This window comes from Laccaria bicolor, genomic scaffold (genome assembly GCF_000143565.1).
Source record: "Laccaria bicolor S238N-H82 LACBIscaffold_5 genomic scaffold, whole genome shotgun sequence".
Taxonomy (NCBI): domain Eukaryota; kingdom Fungi; phylum Basidiomycota; class Agaricomycetes; order Agaricales; family Hydnangiaceae; genus Laccaria; species Laccaria bicolor.
Genome location: NW_001889876.1, coordinates 1,990,611 through 2,007,561, shown reverse-complemented (window position 1 = coordinate 2,007,561; position 16,951 = coordinate 1,990,611). Strand labels below are relative to the sequence as shown.

Sequence of the window (16,951 nt, the reverse complement as noted above, 5' to 3'; positions counted from 1 at the left end):
CCTTCATATAAAAAGAATTTGTAACAATCTCAAGATCTGGACTGTGTTGCAATAAATCTATCTAAAGTTGACAATAAATCTGTCATAATTGAACAACCCTTGCTGTTGATCTATAGTTCTACATATATAATCAGTGTAAAGTATCCTGCTTCTTACATGCACATTTTTGAAAGGAATTGAAACATTCTCAGCTGTTCCAGACATGACACTAGAGCCATCATTATTCCTGTTCATTGTAATTTTCAGTACTTTATCCTTGTTAGCTCAACATGAGGAACTCGAACATAAATCTGCTTTGCAATTAATCTGAGCATTTGGCATAATCTCCTGTCTTGTGGTTTCATGTGTAAAAATGCATGCTGATGGGAAGACTCACTCATAATATCTAACCTTTTCCCTCATAGTTGTGGCCCCTGATAGGTGCCTGCCCCATTTTTAAATGGTAGATAGGGAGGGGATATATTTCACAAATTTTCCTAGCAATCTGTCAAGTTTCTAACAAGATACATATTTGTGGTTCAATTATCTCTGTGAAAAAAAAAAAGATGTCAATCGCTGGAATTGAACTTAGGTTGACCATAAAAGGAGATCAGAAAAGCGCAATAATCCACTATACTATACAGCCCTATATAATATTTACATGTAGTTACCATATATGTAATTTTTGAAAAACGGTGTCCTTGTCCCAGACATGACACCAGAGCCTAGTCGAAGCTGGCACAATTAAAGAAGTATAGTCATTAAATGTCACTTACAAGCTCTTGCCAAGTTGTTTAGAAACTTGTTCTTGATACTAATTTAAACACCAAATGCCCCAATTGCAAAATTTGGATAAGCTAGACTTTCCAACATTGAAATATGTTCCATATAATAAAATTTACAAGTCACTCACCTATATCTAGTATCATCTACATAATAGTACATTGCATTTGGTAGGAAATAGTTTCATAAAATTGGGTTTGCAATGTATCTGGGGCAAAGTGATCAGAATGATGATGTCATATTACCATATATGGACATGTGCCTGACCACATAGGTAGGTAGGTCAAGCCAGTAAGCGCTTAAAAAAAAAATCAACCCCAGGTATATTTTTTGAATCCTAGGACCCCCTTGCATACATGTGCCCTCTGGCCATTTTGGTATTCCCCTTTTTTTCTGATGTATCCTCGTTCGGAGTTCCTTGATGTACCAATGGGCAGCGATCTGAAAAAGAATACATAGGCGTGAAAGAGAGGCAAAGAAAGAAAGAAGGAAATATCATCTTCGAATGTATGTAATAATATAATCATTATCGATCTCATGCCCTATCGATGGCTGTCGACATGTCAACATTTCCTTCAAATATCAGCTGTAATGCTCTAGGACAATGGGTGCGAGAATGGACCTCCAATTGCAAATCTAACATTACTGTAAAGGTACATGAATTCATACACTGACAGGGGCACAGTAACACAAGTAGCAGAGAGCCTTTCATAGATATATATGTGCCCTGAACTTAGATTGTGACTCAGAGGAAGCGAGTCAGATGTTACAAATGAGGCCCAGACCACCGTTGAACAAAAGATGAGGCATGTGCATGGCGGACTCCTGAGGGCTGAATGATAACAGCATGAGATGGAGAGGAATCAAATACTGAGGACCACCATTGAACAAATGATGAGGCATGTGCATGAGCATGGGGCAAAGAGGAATTGGATACTATCATGAGCGATGGACGTTGGAAAGGTTGAAGAAGCCTCCGCAGGAGGTGTAAAGGGAGAGAGCAAAGCAGGTGGAGAGGGAATTGTCCCGCAACTTGCTGGGAACATGCCACTGGGCTTAGTCGTCCCCACGCTCAGACGTAGACCCTTCGATTTCCATGATTATATCATCTTCATGTTGGGTTGATTGTTGCATAAGTCCCCACGAGACTTTAGAAAATTTTACATGTCTCTGGAGAGCAGTCCCAGTACCAAATGCCTTCAAACAACGACAATGGTGGTCCTTAATGCCCAGGTGAGCATTGAGATGGTCTGGAATATATTGATAAGCTTATGTGCAACAACGTCTTTAGAAGAGGGCTTACTCTTCAAGTTGGAATTTGTAGTAAAGTGTGATACAGGATTGGAAGGGAATGCCCAGAGGCCATAGTCAAACAATGGTATATAGCTAGATTTGGATATCTTACATAATATATTGATCTTTTGTCTTGAACCACCATCTTGTCAGCAGTCTTGCCATCCTCTTGCACTACATGTAGTGCTTTGTATATCTGTACTTCCTACAGTATGCATAATCATGTTGGGCCAGCTGAGTATCTTGTAACTGCTCATTGCTCACTTATGGGTGTTGATCCCAGATCCACCCATTCTTGCCTCCTCCTTCCCTCTTGGCTTCAGCTATGCGAGAAGTTCAGAGTGAATGCTTCACATAAAGGTTTGGGTGCATAGTGTGCACTGAAACCTCGCTGGTTGTCTCCTCCTCTTCTGACTGAAGTTTACCATGTGCGCCAATGCAACCGTCTTGCGATGAGGCAGGGTGTCGGAGGATAAGGTGCTGTCTTCAGGATCTGAAAGGGGAGTGCCCAAAAGCACTTCGGGATCCATGCTGTCCAAGTCGAGAACAGTAGGGCAATCTGGGGCCTTGAATCCCTCTAGAAAGGTTCTATCTAAAGTTTGCGAGTCGTGAAGTAAATATTCAGAGCCTGGAGGGGCAGGTGCACTACCGCTCGTACTACATCGATGAGAAGAAGCAGTGGTGGTGGGAAGAGCTTGGTGCAATTTTTGATTTCCCCAGTTCACAACGATTTCCTGAGAGCCAAACCTTTTGCCATTCATGGTTGCGATGGCTAGCTCTGCATCTGTCTCCCTTTTGAAGGCAAGGAAGCCAGAGCCAGTATATTTTCCAGAATTCTTGTCCCCACAGACACAGACGAGCGACATGGTGCCAAAAGCACTAAAGGCCTTTTCCAGAATGTAGTTGTTGACCTCTGAGCTAAGATCTTCTACAAGGACATAATAATGACCTGATAACTCTGCGAACGGTGGGAGGCAAACTGAATGTGGTCTACTTGAACTAGATAAGTTAGTGTAGGGCATGACATCTTCTCCATTAGCACTCTGCCGTTGGGAGGTGAGCTTGGAGGTGACATCCGACATGGGATCATCTTCATCAATGGAAGGGACATGGACATCAAGTTGGGTATCCCTGTGAATGAGTTTTCCTTTCAAAGACACTAAGTTCGCCTTAGCAGAGCCATCCAACAAGTCAGGTTTGGCATTATCATCGCAATCGTCAGTCTGAGTGGGGAAAGGGAGTAGTCTTTCATGTCGTTATCGACATTCTCTATTCGCCGCAATATGACCCTGATGATGGCATGAAGCAGAACACAATGTTGATTATCTCAATCGTCCATTTCAAGCTTGAAAGGACGCTGGTCACACAGTCAGTCTGTGCACTCCTTAGAAAAATCATCCAAGAACCCACTTTGTTTGAATCGTGTTGCTGATTAGATTTGTTGTCACCATCACAATCACCAGCTGGAAGGGAGAATGATTCTTTGGAAGATGAATTGTTCTTCAGTTTTTGGATTTGCAAGGAAATGTAATCAAAAAAGGCGTCGGACCAAGGACTTTCTTCATGACCTGTGTCACGTTCGGAACAACCCTAATCGTTGAATTGGTTAGACCAATCCTGGAAATTACAGCCATACAGACATTCACTCTACTGCATTCACAGATCCCAGAGCCTTTGAAGCAGTGCACCTGGCCGCCATAAGCGACATGATGGCCTCAGCGGAGCCCCTGGTTCTAGATCCGGTACAATATGATTACCCCCATAATTCCCACAGTGACCTGGAGGACGGCAAAGTGGAGGACCAAATGGAGGACGTTGAGTACAAGAGAAATAAGCGTGGCAAGCGAGCAGGGCGTCGAATTCAGAACATATGTAAACGGGATGAGGATCATAGACAAAGGTGGGGACAGCATTAAAACTACTTAGCATGGATGCTCCAATCTCATGGGGGGGCTTTGTAACAGTGGACAGGTGTCCTAGTAATTCTACATGACATGGGAGCATCATTTACTATTGTTTGTATCTTGTTGTATATAGTTGTGCTACGTCTTCTTTGTACTTTACTTGATTACCACTATATACACAATGTGGATCAGGTCACACTATCGTCTTATGGCCAGGCAGCCTAACGCCTCCCCTCTGGGATACCAGAGCCTGGCATCAGGTGACAACGTCCCCCTTCCTGGGTCACTGGAACGTGCCGGCGTGAAGTCGCATCACACTGGCACGCTTTATTCTCTATCTCACCCGCCTCGTGTATTCTCTGCTGCCATCAAAAGCACGTGACTTTGTCGAGAACCCTCAGACAACCACTCAGTTTCACACCTTGGCTACTGCTGGAAGCTCTCAGACTGCCACTACACCTGTTTCTCAGACAGTGACTACACCTCCTTCTCAGACAGTGGCTACACCTGACTCTTCCCCCCATGTTCCTCACACTCATACTTCACCTGCTATTATTAAAATGCTAAAGAGCCTTCCCTTGGTATCTGTTCTCCAGATGAACAAGGAAATTGAAGACCAAAATGCCGTACAGTCTCGGAAGACCTTTAACCATCTTTCTGATCCTACTGTCCATACCAAACCTGGATCTGATGAAGCTTCTCTTGTTTCTCTCGATGAAGCTGATTTGAATTGCTTCCAAATCCCTTCCTTTGCGGCTTCCTTTCCTAATCTGATTTATGCTAAGCTTGCTAAATGGATTGCTGATGAGGAGATTAAAGACAAGTTGAAAGTGAAGCAGAAAACTACTGATGATGTTAAACTTTCTGCAGAAGAAGCTAGGATTGCAAAGCGGCATTGTATGAATGGGCAAAAAATGGTACCTTGGGTTGTAGGTGTTCCTTGGCAGGCTACCTTCCCTCAGAGCCTCTTTGACACCAAGCTTTGCATTGCCATGCCTCTGCCTTTCTTTCTTAATAAGAATTTGAATATCTTGAATGTTGAGGCTTCTACTTTGCCGACAATGAAGACTAATCCGAATCCCGGGGAGACGAAGGGTACTGTTATCCTTGATATTGAAAAACTGTCTGTGCGCTTCAGGAAGGAACTTTCCTTGTCCTGTAGCCAGTGGACAGAGGCTGCTGGTAATATGTATCTCTTTCAAAAAGAGCGTGATGAAGAGGGCACTGGCGAGGCTCACAGCAACTGGTACAACGATCACTTTTGCTTTTATACTGCTCAGGACACAAAGGACGACCTTTATGATGCCTGGAAACCTGATGAGCTGAAGTTCCATCAGGAACATTGGGCGAAATATGGTGCATTCAATGCTTCTCGCTATTACCAGGCTTACAAGCTGTCCGAGAAGCAGCATGAAATGATGGCTGATATTTGTGGGATGATGGCGCCTGACGCCACCAAGTCTCCTTTCAGTGCGACGCTTGGGAAACTCATGCCACATATCACTTCCTGCTCTTCTCAGACATGGCCCCCACAGCCCTTTCCATCAGGCAGTGGCAAGTCCTCCTCGTTGACACCCAACTGCCTTATCTGCACTGAGCGAGGTCACGACGCAACACAACATGCCGATAGCACCGTCATTATCAAGTTCAGATCTGACGGCAAGCCCATATGGTCCAAGTATAGCAACCACAACCTCCTCAGCCCCAACAAGCGAGTCATTTGCATCAGCTGGAACCTTCAAGGCGACTGCAGGCACCCATGCTCTCATAAAGACAAGTGCGCCCACCTCTGCTCCTTCTGTGGCAGCAAATGCCATCACATGTTCTCATGGATCTGCCGTTACAGACCCTCAAACTGATGCTTTTGTGCAGGCGTCCCTTTCTCTTCCTCTTTCTTATTCCGACTTTTCTTCTTCTATCATTCCTCGTCCCCCTCTAGCTTGTACCTCTTCTGAGGATTCTCTTCTTTTTCACAGAATCTTGCACCCATACAATCCTGACACCTTCGACTTTCTACTGCGCAAACATGGCCTTTTTGACAGCTACCCTCTCCTTCCTTTCAACCTCTGCTTTGGGTTTCCTATCAGGCACTAGTGTTCGCAGGTCCAGTCTACAGGACTGAAAATATACATAGGACTGAACTGGACTGAACCACGGTCCGGTCTTTTTCCAGTTGCAGTTGCCCACATTTGTGGTCAGTCCAGTTGCCAGTTGCCATGTTTTTGTAAATATATAAAAACCGAAACAGACCGGTTCAGACCAGTTGCAACTGGTCTTTCATCCCATCACGTGCTGGACCTTACTCGTGCACATTTTACTTAATTTTCCGTCCCCGAATCATCAAAAACGGTCAAGAATTGGTTGAGATATGGCAAAAAACATTTTTATACATGCGATTCAAATGTACGTCCTTTCTGTTTTTGCCCTACCTCAGTCAAATCTTGACGGAATTGCTTAAAATTTTGGTCAGTCTACAGAGAATTAAAATATCTATCTACATATGCAATGTACGTGAGGTAATATTTAGTTTCTGTGGTGTAATAAATTTTACAACAAAAGACCGGTCGCAACTGGTCTGGACCAGTCTTTTTCGCGTTGTGGACCGATTAGGACTGGTCCAAAGCGGTCCGGTTGCGGTCCCTCAATATTTGGATCGGTCTAGACCGGTTGCGGTTGCCAGTTGCATCGTTTTGAGGTAAAAAACTGGACTTAACTGGACCTGCGAACACTATCGGGCACATGCCTTCACTCTCCCACACCGTCATCATGCCCAACAACCCTTCTATTCTCTCTTACCCCGACACCGTCTCCGACTATCTTACTAAAGAAGTGAAGGCCAGCAGATTGTCAGGCCCGTTCTCTCGCAAGGTGGCAGAAAAAATTTTGCACGGCCCTTTTCAATCTTCATCTCTCATCGTTTCTGTTCAACCACAAGAGCCTGGGGTGCCTGACAAGTTGAGGGTTTGTCAACACCTCTCGAAGGCTTCCAAGCTTCATGCCTCTGTCAATTCCTACATCCATAAGGACGACTTCCCTATGCACTTTGACACCACATCAAAAGTCGCCGATATCGTGAGTCTCTCCTTTATTCTGTCTCTTTTCCCCACCTTTCTTGCTACCTTCCTCCTTGTTATACATCTCCTTTGCGTTTTGTGCATGGAGATGTTTTCTATTAGCGCTGGCCTTGTGTCCAGTCGCTCCTTGGGTATTTTTGCTCTATGCAAGTTACCTAGTCTTCTATATCATCCTTCCTCTTCCGTGCTGCTGGCACGATGATTATCTTCCATGTGTCAAGTGTGATGATTATCTTCCATGCATTGAGCGTGATGACTTCTCTTCCGTGCGTCAAGTATGATGAACCCTCTTCCACACATCGAGTGTGATGATCTTCTTCCACGCATTGAGTGTGATGACTCTTCTTTCATGTGTTGGGTATCATGATACTGTACATATTATGTTTTGGAGTTAATATGCATGTTACAATCATTGCTCTTCTTTCCTCTGTGTCTTGCACACTCTCATCTTCCTGTTGGATTCATCTTCCTTTTGTACATCTTATTCATGTTTCTGGATTCCTGCACAGATCTCTCATGCACCTCCTGGGACACAAGCGTGTACCCTTGATATCAAGAAATTCCATTGGACATGCCCTGTTCTCCCATCCCATAAGCCTTGGCTAGTCGTCCAAGGCACCTCCGATGATTTCTTCATTAATCACGCTCACCCATTCGGAGCCGCTTGCACCAGCAGCAATGCCGGTATGATTGTGAATGCCATTGTGGACATTTGGAGAGCCGAAGGAGTGTTCCCAGTGCCCAAATATGAAGATGATCTGAAGGCCTTCCGATTCCCTTCGCCATCTGGCCTCTTCGTCGATGGCGACTTTCGCTATGACTACGACCATGAAGAGATGCTTCACCACATATCCTCTTTGGGAGTACCTTGGCACGATGAGAAGGGTGACGAATGGTTCTCCTTTGTCACGACTTTTATTGGATTTCTCTGGGATATCCCTTGGAAGCTTGTTAGTTTGCCGGAGGGAAAGAGAAACAAGTTCCACCAACGCGTTCTCCAATTCCTGACTGACTTCAATGGCCGACCTTGTCATTTACGTGATGTTGAAAAGATTCACAGATCCCTTTGTCACATCGCTTTTATTCACCTTGACGGTCGCTCCCATTTACCATCTCTTTCTAACTTTGCATCTACCTTTCATGGTGACGAATTCCTCACAAAATATCCCCCACACTCCCTGATTACTGACCTGAAGTGGTGGCTCATCAAGCTCACCTTACGGGGGATATCTTGATCCCTTCGCCCTCTTGGGCCTTTATCAGATCTTGGGTTATATGTTGATGCCTCCATGTCGTGGGGCATTGGCATTATCATTGGTGGCAAATGGGCTGCCTTTCAGCTTTCGTCTTCTTGGAAGATTGAGGGCCATGACATTTGCTGGCTCGAAACCGTCGCTATTGAACTCCTCACTCTTTTCTTGGAGTCCAGAGGTCTTCGAGATCTTCATCTACTTGTACATTCTGACAATCAAGGCACCATCGGCGCTCTTGATAAAGGCCGCAGTGGCAACATCTATCTGAACCTTGCTGTTCGTTGCACTCATCTCATTCTCATGGCTACATCCCTCATTTTCAACACTGTTTATATTGAGTCTCATGCTAATCCAGCTGATCCTATCTTGTGTGGGGAACCAGGACCTGCTGGGAAGCAAATCTTCCCGTCTTTCAAGCTCCCTGATGAGCTATCCTCTTCCTTTGTCCATGCCTAGGTTAGCTCCTTTCCATACCTCTCTCTGCCTTTCTCTGTCTTACTCTTACCTCTTCATTCAGCCTAGATCATCCTTTCAAACCAGCGACGCATGTCGTCGAGACGACTGTGGGTGGTTCACATCTTGTTCCTCTGCGCCCCACATGTTGTCACAATTTGTTTAATCCTTTTAAACCTCATATCATATCTTCTCTTCCACACACACCTGTTTCCACATCGCATGGCCTTCTGACATCACCTATTCCTCAGACTCCTACAACTACAGCTCCTCTGCCATCACCATCATCTACTGATTCCCTTACTCCTGATGTGTCACCTCTATTGTCCTGGCATATTAAACCTAGGAAACCTCACGCAGGGCGTCAAATCTCTCAAAATTCTTTACGCCCTCATGTTGCCACCACTGATCGCTTATTTGCTTGGGATACACCATGCTGTTCGTCATCGACAGCACCTTCTTACTTCCCTCCACCCAGACTTGGTCAATAGTGCCATGATGACAATCTGTGGTCCATATGCACCTAACACCAAAACCACCTACGCCACCGGCACTTTACGCTTCACCCAGTTCTGCGACAGATGGGGTATTACTGAAGAAGCATGAATGCCTGCTTCTTATCCCCTACTTTGTGCCTTCATTGGAGAGTACAAAGGTAGACAAGCCGGGAATACTATATGCTCCTGGCTATCTGGTATCCATGCATGGCATGTCGTCAATCATGCTCCTTGGTTTGGAGACAACGAATGGGTTCAACTGGCCTGGGTGTCTGCGAACAAGGAAGGGACAAAACATCGACGTCCTCTCCGCGCCCCCATCTCTATTGAGCACCTCTTGGCTCTTCGCTGTGCTCTCAACCTCTCTACTCCTTTCCATGCAGTGGTCTGGGCTCTTGCTCTCTGCACATTTTTTAGTTGCCGACAGCTAGGCAAGTTGGCCGTCACCACTGCTGCTGCATTTGATGAAAGATATCATGTCCTTCGCTCTGTTATGTGTGCCTTCTGCCTAACCTTTTATATTTCTCTTACATTCTTCTAGGATTACTTTCCGCACGTTGCAAGATGGTTCCTCTTCCACAAGTTTCCATATTCCTTGGACCAAGACCACAAAGGAACTTGGCGCTTCTGTGATCCTTACTGCACAGGACGACATCCTTTGCCCTGTGACTGCATTGAAGAATCACCTTGCTGTTAACTCACCCACCAACCACTCTGCTCCTCTTTTCGCATACATGACCACCTCTTCTCAGTCAAAGATCCTTCTCAAACATGAATTTCTTAATTTCTGCACCCAGATCTGGTCGTCTGCTATGCTTGCCCATGTTTTGGGCCATAGTTTTCATATTGGCAGCGCCGTTGAACTTCTCCTTGCTGACGTACCACCTGAAATTGTCACCACAACAGGTGGCTGGACTTCTCTCGCCTTTCTACTCTACTGGTGCTGTATGGAGGAGATTCTTCCCATGAGCACATCAAAAGCATACAACAAGTCCCACCTGGACTCCTTGGCTGCAATCTTTGAACAGTTTCGCATTAACAACAAAATCCCTTCCGCACTTATCGTCGCCTCTGATGGGAACCTCTCTGTGTAATCTATCCTGTACTTATATCAACCCACAAAATTCTGCCTCAAACCTTGCTCAAACCCCTATTATGATACTGAATTTAACTCCCTTGTATTTATATCAACCCACATTATCTCTCTTGTATTTGTATTTCAATCCAAAATTCTCTCCCAGAGTGCCGCTCGATTGGGTAGTTCTGTGCTGAACCAACTTGCTTGTTGTGAGCTTACACTCTGGTTGGTATAGCTAGTTGCTTTGCACACAATCGAGCTTTCAGACACTCAGGTCTTGCCCATCTTCTGGATTTTACAATTATCATTTAAGATCCAATCTGAGCTAGTTGGGCAAGTCCTAGGCACACACAGGTTATCCGTGTCTACGGATTTCTTGCATTTAAATATCTGCTGTATCATATTAAATACTTCCCTCCTTCCTACATCTCACAAGACGCTAGAGTTATCTCATCAGTCTTGCTTTCCATACATCCATGCTCACTTGCCAAGTTTGTCATCGCTATTTTGGCTATTCAAAATATTGGTGCCTGTTTCCACTGCTTCCTCGTGACCTAGGGTAGGCAGGCCGCGCTGGCGGGACGCGTTCTTGCGCGATTCTGTCCTCAGCAGCTACATGGGAATGACCAAGGAATGACGGAGGATTGAAAAGTGAATGAGGGAAACGAAACGCGGTCGGGACTGTAAATTGGATGTAAACGTCGGGTTTTCATGGGCTTAGGGTTTCCGTCCTCCTTGTTAGACTCTTTTCACAACTGGTCCCTCGATTTCCTGGCAATGTCTTCGTAAAGTTTACTTGTTTTCGTAAGCGTTAAGTATGACGAACTAGATGGAGAGGCAGCGAATCAGAGGTTGCAGACTGCCGCAGCCCTCCGTAGTATTGACGCAATCGCCCCTATCCTCTTCAAGTTTTTGCGTTTTGTAGATATACAGGGGCTTGATGGTGCCGCAATGGTGTAGAAGACGGGGTCATAGGAAAATCATCTGGAAGGACGCGAAGAATTCAAAGGCCCAAATCATGATGAAAAGTGGAGGCAAAAACATTTGATCTGCTAGCTATTTAGGTGATAAGCTTCTTTGAAAAACGCGGTAGGGGTAATAGTGTCAAATCTACATTAGAGTCCAGCGCGAATGGGTAAATGCTCGACGAGCACAGTATGAACGTTAACGCCATTGACAGATTCCTGGGCAAGTCTATCCAGAAATGGGGTCAAAGGTCACTGGCCCCGAACTTCAACTCTTATCACAGCACGACATCAGCCCGACGTACAGAATGTATGGTTTGTATCTGTCTAGGCGAGACAAACTATCACCAGCGTTAGGCCGCTGATGGATATGGGATGTGGGCTGGGGGGAAGCGGCCAAGATGTCCAAAATAAAATCATGCCCATCACTAGACGAACGCGACACGGTAATGGGCGCAGAAAGACAGTTGGAGTTTCCGAAGGAAATGTGTTAATCTTCATTCAGCGAAACATGGCCATGAGGAGGGCCTTCAGCTCTTTATCATCTGGACCATTGGACGGAGGAGGAGAACCGATTTTCATGTCCGACAACCGGTGAAATGGCTCAAGAAAGTCAAAAACGTCTGAGGGCTCCGGTCTTTGAACTCCAAGCAGAAACGAATCCTCCTCTGGCTCGAATTTGTTGTGAGGGTGAGGCGATGTCCTGCGCGATTTTCTTGTGCCAGGCTCGTCGGGACTCTGCTGCCCTGTGAGTGAAGACTGGCCAGGGTTAGTGCTTTGTTCTCGCTGATGAGAAGGAAGGCCAACCTCGCGTTTGAAAGACATGTTAATGCTATGGCCTACATAACATCAGGTCAAAAATCAGTAGGATGTTGTCCAGAGGATAGAGTACATGCCTGAATGGGCGAAGCAATTCGACGCACCCAGTGTCAAGCTTTGTTCTTGGTCTGGGGGTGCGTTCCTGACCGAAGCCGACGCGCTCAGTGCTCCGAATTGTGTGGCGCACGATGTGTCCGAGTGAGATCCCACAGCTGAGGAACTTCCTCGGATGAGTCAAAATCTTTTTGAAGTCTGAAGCAAGCGTACTGGTGGAAATCGTAGCTCTGCTTCGAAAGTCTTCGTGGGATTTACTAGCATCAAGCGCACTTGAAGACGAAACGTTCGGAAAAAAAAATGGCTTGGTAATGAAGTCAGACCAGTATATGGACTCCAGGATCAAAAATTGACACACCCTTCGCTTGCCATTGCGGAGAGGCCTTTATTTGCTGTGGACGGGGCTCTTGTGGTACCTCTCTCGGAGTGTGTCAGTTTCTCGCTTTCCTGGCCCCGAGGTTGGTGGAAATTTCATAGTTATCGTGCCGCAATGACTAGCACGGTGATGGTCGAATCCAACAACACAAGTGGCAGGCCTAGGCGCTCGTCTAGGGAGCAATCCGACAACCGGCAGTTGAGATTGAGTCCGGACGATCAAAACTAAGGATAGGAAGCGCAATGATGATTAATTACAATAATGCAGATGCACGTCAAGACAAGAGACAAATGGAACAACATGTACACAAGAAACCAAAGGGAATACACTGTTAAATGAAGGCCAAATACAAATGAAGTGAACTTGAAGCTGAAGAGCAAGGAAACAAGGAAGGACACGACGATCAGAGTACGATGGAAAAGAAACGACAGAGACGGGGGAGGTAGTTGTTAAGGAATGTCTTCCAAATAGTGCACCTCCAACTCCTGTCACAGCACGCAGTCCCATGAACAGGAAAAGCGGCAACGTGCTGGTCACATTGAATGAAGAATGATAGATAAGGTGTTGAATGAAGATCACACTGATCGAAATAAAGGTCAACCACGGCTTCTAGTCAAGATGCATGCGAGAGCAGCTTACCGGATCTTCAAGCGCCCTCATCCCCTAGATATGCTAATCCCGTCGCCCGCGCACTCACATGCACATGAGTTGGCTGCGACACTTCATGGCATATTTCAATCGACTTAACCCACGCGTGGTTGACGACCTCCTCAATAGTTGATCGGTGGCGCGGGTCTGGTTCGAGCATCTTACGTATAAGGCTCCGACACGCCAGGGGGTTCAAGTTGTTGATCGTCGGAGGGCATATTGATACTGATGTGCTGGGGTTCGCACAGGCCGAGGCGTACGCAGCGTACAGCTGGTCCGAAGCCGGCTGTGCAGCACGCCATGGCAGCTCTTGGAAGTGCAAGCAGTAGTAAACGATGCCGACCGCCCATATATCGACGAGCCGCGCGTCGTAAGCTGGAGATCGGCACAATGGGAACAAGCCAATGGCAAGTTTGAATGAAGTGTGCAGGGAGGATTTGAGGAGATGAATCGAGAGAAAGCAAGAAATGTCAGGCTGACTCTGTTTATGACCAGGATAACAACGGGCGAGGCTCACGTTTGCTTAGGAACTGCTCCGGAGCAATGTACGGCTCGCTTCCGCAAAGTCCGGTGGACATATGGATGGTTGCTTCCCAGGGTAGACGATAAACCGTCGATGCCCCGTAGTCCCCGATCTAAGGAGCATATGCAACAACATTAAGGGAAATCAGGACAGGAAGTGAGGATGCCACAACCTTGAGGTGTCCTTTAGTATCGAAGAACAGATTTTCTGGTTTGATATCTCTGTGCGCGACACCCTGACTATGGAGATATGATACTCCCATCAAGATCTGCTTGAAGCAGCACTCGGCTTCGCTTGGGCTCATTCCGCTGGCAACAACGAATCAGCATGGAACGCCGTATGGTATCAGGAATGAGAAAAGTAAGCGGGAAAGGATGCATACGCACCATCCTTCGGGACGACAACCCACATCACAAAAAAGAATTTCGGCAAGCCCCCAAAACGCCGAGTTCCGTCCTGCTCCTAAACACATGAAACACCGAACAACGAGAAAAACCACAAAAAACAATGTGTTCCTTGTATACCCCATCCGCAACCGCAACGCCAAGCAGCAGACCAAGAAGCGGAGGAATGAATATTGATGACTTACTCACCCTTTCTTGATGGCGTGGTACAGATCACCGCCTGGGCAGAACTCTATGACCTCGCACCAGTGTTGGTTCTCGTCCTGGATAAGGTCGACGGTCTCAACAACGTTCGGGTGATTCAACGTAGACGAGATGCAGAATTCGGCAGTGAGCTTCTTAACGTACTCTTTTTCAGACTCATTTTTGCGGCGTTTGCGGAATTCCTGGAACAGGTCTCAGCGACAAGAACGCACTTGCATGACACACTTATCAACCCACTTTGATGGCATAAAGCTTCTCCTCGCTGCGGTGTGCGATCCGAATGACGCTTGCAGCCCCTTTGCCGATTGTGACAACAGACACGCCATACTTTTGAGTCAAACTAGCGGTGCTATCTCCGGCTGTACTCCTGGGCCGTCCATTCCCCTTTCCCGCGTCTGAAACTGATCTCTTGGACGACGTTGAGCGCTGCGAGCTCTTTCTGCTGAGCTCAGGGGTGCTCGCAAGCAGGTCCTTCAAATTGAACTTGCCAGGAGTCTCGCCCTTATCGGAGTATACTGATGACGACTTCCCACGGACAGGTGTCACGGGAACTGGCGCTGGAGTTACAAGACCGGTGATTTTGCCACCAGAAACGCCTTCTAGATAGACGGTACCTGGGGAAAAAATGTTCAATCCTTGACAACACTGTGGTCAGTCAACCTCACCATTCTTCTCTTCAACGATATGAAATGCTTCTTGAATTCGACGCGGAAGATCTTGGGCTGTACTCGTCCAATCAATATCCTACCATCCGCTTTACACTTCAAATCAAATAATGAAGTTCACGGCTCACTGAGTCTCGAATCACAGAGCACCAATCGCTATCATGGACAACTACGACCTTCGCTTTGGGGCACTATGAATAAGGACTGATCAGTGGCAGGTTTTGAATTTATATGTAGTAATAAGTGGCACCTTTCGCAGCATCATGTCAATGACATAGGCTGCGGGGTGAGCTGCTGTTGTCTTCAAGATAGTAAACATTTGAAGAGGGGTATGATACAACCAGAAGCGCTGACCTGTGCAGGGGTCATTGAATCAATCACCTCGGAGCTACCCCCGCTACTAGAACCATGCAACGAACCGATGCCACCTTGTTGAAAATGATGTGAGTTGGAGTACACACAGTGAGGAGCAGCAGGGGGCGGCATACCCGAAAGGAAACCCGTGGCACGTAAAACTGAAGGGAAAGGGCTCTTGGGGGATCCCACCGATGCTTGATCCTTCATTGAAGACTCTACCTTCAATTCGATATCCTTCCAGTCACTATCACCGAAAGCAGGGGTAAGCGATCGGATGAAAGTACACTGATTCTGTGGGGGAAAGGAGCCGTTGACCCCTAAATTCATAAGCTGCTCCTGTTCAGGACCGGACTTCGCCTCTCCTGCGCCTTCATAATCCCATTCATACGTTGTATATGAAGACTGTCCGTTACCAAAAGGATTGAACCGCAAGATGGACACATTGTCTTCGGTACGTTTTGATGGGAGATGCGAGTAGGTTGCGATTCCCCACAAGGTTGTCTTGTCACACCCCGTGACCAAGTGAAGTTCCCCATTGCCAATTTCTTCACCGCAAGGCCCTTTGGCGTACAGATACCAGCTTTCAGCGTGAATCATTGCATATTCCCTAAATTTCCTGATATTTTTCAAATCTTCGTGGTGTGCTCCTTGAGGCATTGCTAGGATAGCTCCGTCAGAACCGGAGCATTCAAACGTTGCCCTGCTACAACCTTCGTTAGCACCCCTGGGATGTGGAGGGGATCGGCGCCTTACTCTCGCCTCTTTACAGACGGACTGATTAAATGGCTGTGCGAAGAATGAGCATGGAATTTGCGAACATCTGTTGGTTTCAGCTCAAGGGGAACAAAACCTTCCGGAAGTGCTTCAGGGTTACTTGGGTGCCCAGCGGGCAAACAGACATTAAAAAGGAAGTCGAAGCCACCATCTGGAGTGAAGATTCCAACATCGCCAATGCTGACACCTTGTCGTTGATATGAGGAAGAAAGTTTCTCGTTGGGCTGAGGAATCCAAAGAGGAAAACCATGCTTCTTGAGGCACATGTGACGCTTGTAGATGGAGCTGCTAGGCTCTTCTCCAAGGGTATTCCCCTCTGTGGGTGGAGACTGCCCAGCGTCAGCATAGTGGTCAGTCTGAGAAGTCAACAGACAGACCTCTATTTCGTCTACTTCATCACTGCTACCAAGACCTGAACGAGATAACCAAAGAGTAAGCACCAAACCCAAAGAATCTGTAAAGAATACATGCCTGAATCAGTGGAGACACTCGATTCCTCCAGTATAGAGCTTTGTTCTCGATCCGAGGTGGATGAAGTGCTGGCATGGGGCGAACCTCCGGCCGACTCTGACGTGTTGCTCTTGTTTAACGCTGAGGTCGCCCGTGATGCGTCCGAGTCAGATCCACCCAAATCTAGGTGCGCTTTCGATGATTAAGAATCCTTTTGAGAAATAAAGTGTGCACACTAATAATGATTGTAGCCCTGATTTGGTCCCTCTGCGAGTTGCTTATCTCCACACCGTGCATACTTGGCGATGAAGCGCCGCATAAGACGGAGGCCCTAATTGACGGACTCAGAACATAATGACAAGCTACATGCTCAGAACCAACGTACCCTGTGCTTTCCA

The 16,951-nt window shown here is 46.6% G+C and overlaps 4 protein-coding genes across 4 annotated transcripts; 1 reads left to right on the top strand and 3 right to left on the bottom strand.

The window, feature by feature from the left end:
- Positions 1-2,405: 2,405 nt before the first annotated feature.
- LACBIDRAFT_314207 (uncharacterized protein) lies at positions 2,406-3,137 on the bottom strand (the record flags this gene model as incomplete). Its single annotated transcript, XM_001877562.1, has 1 exon — positions 2,406-3,137. The coding sequence occupies one exon, from the start codon at positions 3,135-3,137 to the stop codon at positions 2,406-2,408; it is 732 nt and encodes a 243-aa protein (XP_001877597.1).
- A 2,442-nt stretch (positions 3,138-5,579) lies between these two features.
- On the top strand, positions 5,580-6,053 carry LACBIDRAFT_314206 (uncharacterized protein; the record flags this gene model as incomplete). The annotated part of the gene is made up of 1 exon (XM_001877909.1): positions 5,580-6,053. The coding sequence occupies one exon, from the start codon at positions 5,580-5,582 to the stop codon at positions 6,051-6,053; it is 474 nt and encodes a 157-aa protein (XP_001877944.1).
- A 5,727-nt stretch (positions 6,054-11,780) lies between these two features.
- LACBIDRAFT_324435 (uncharacterized protein) lies at positions 11,781-12,524 on the bottom strand (the record flags this gene model as incomplete). The annotated part of the gene is made up of 4 exons (XM_001877561.1): positions 11,781-12,118; positions 12,203-12,265; positions 12,286-12,395; positions 12,511-12,524. The coding sequence occupies 4 exons, from the start codon at positions 12,522-12,524 to the stop codon at positions 11,781-11,783; spliced, it is 525 nt and encodes a 174-aa protein (XP_001877596.1).
- Positions 12,525-13,174: 650 nt separating this feature from the next.
- LACBIDRAFT_232400 (uncharacterized protein) lies at positions 13,175-14,715 on the bottom strand (the record flags this gene model as incomplete). The annotated part of the gene is made up of 5 exons (XM_001877560.1): positions 13,175-13,551; positions 13,694-13,811; positions 13,872-14,007; positions 14,293-14,489; positions 14,545-14,715. Coding segments are annotated over 5 exons (999 nt in total), but the record flags the coding sequence as incomplete, so codon positions are not given.
- Positions 14,716-16,951: the final 2,236 nt, after the last annotated feature.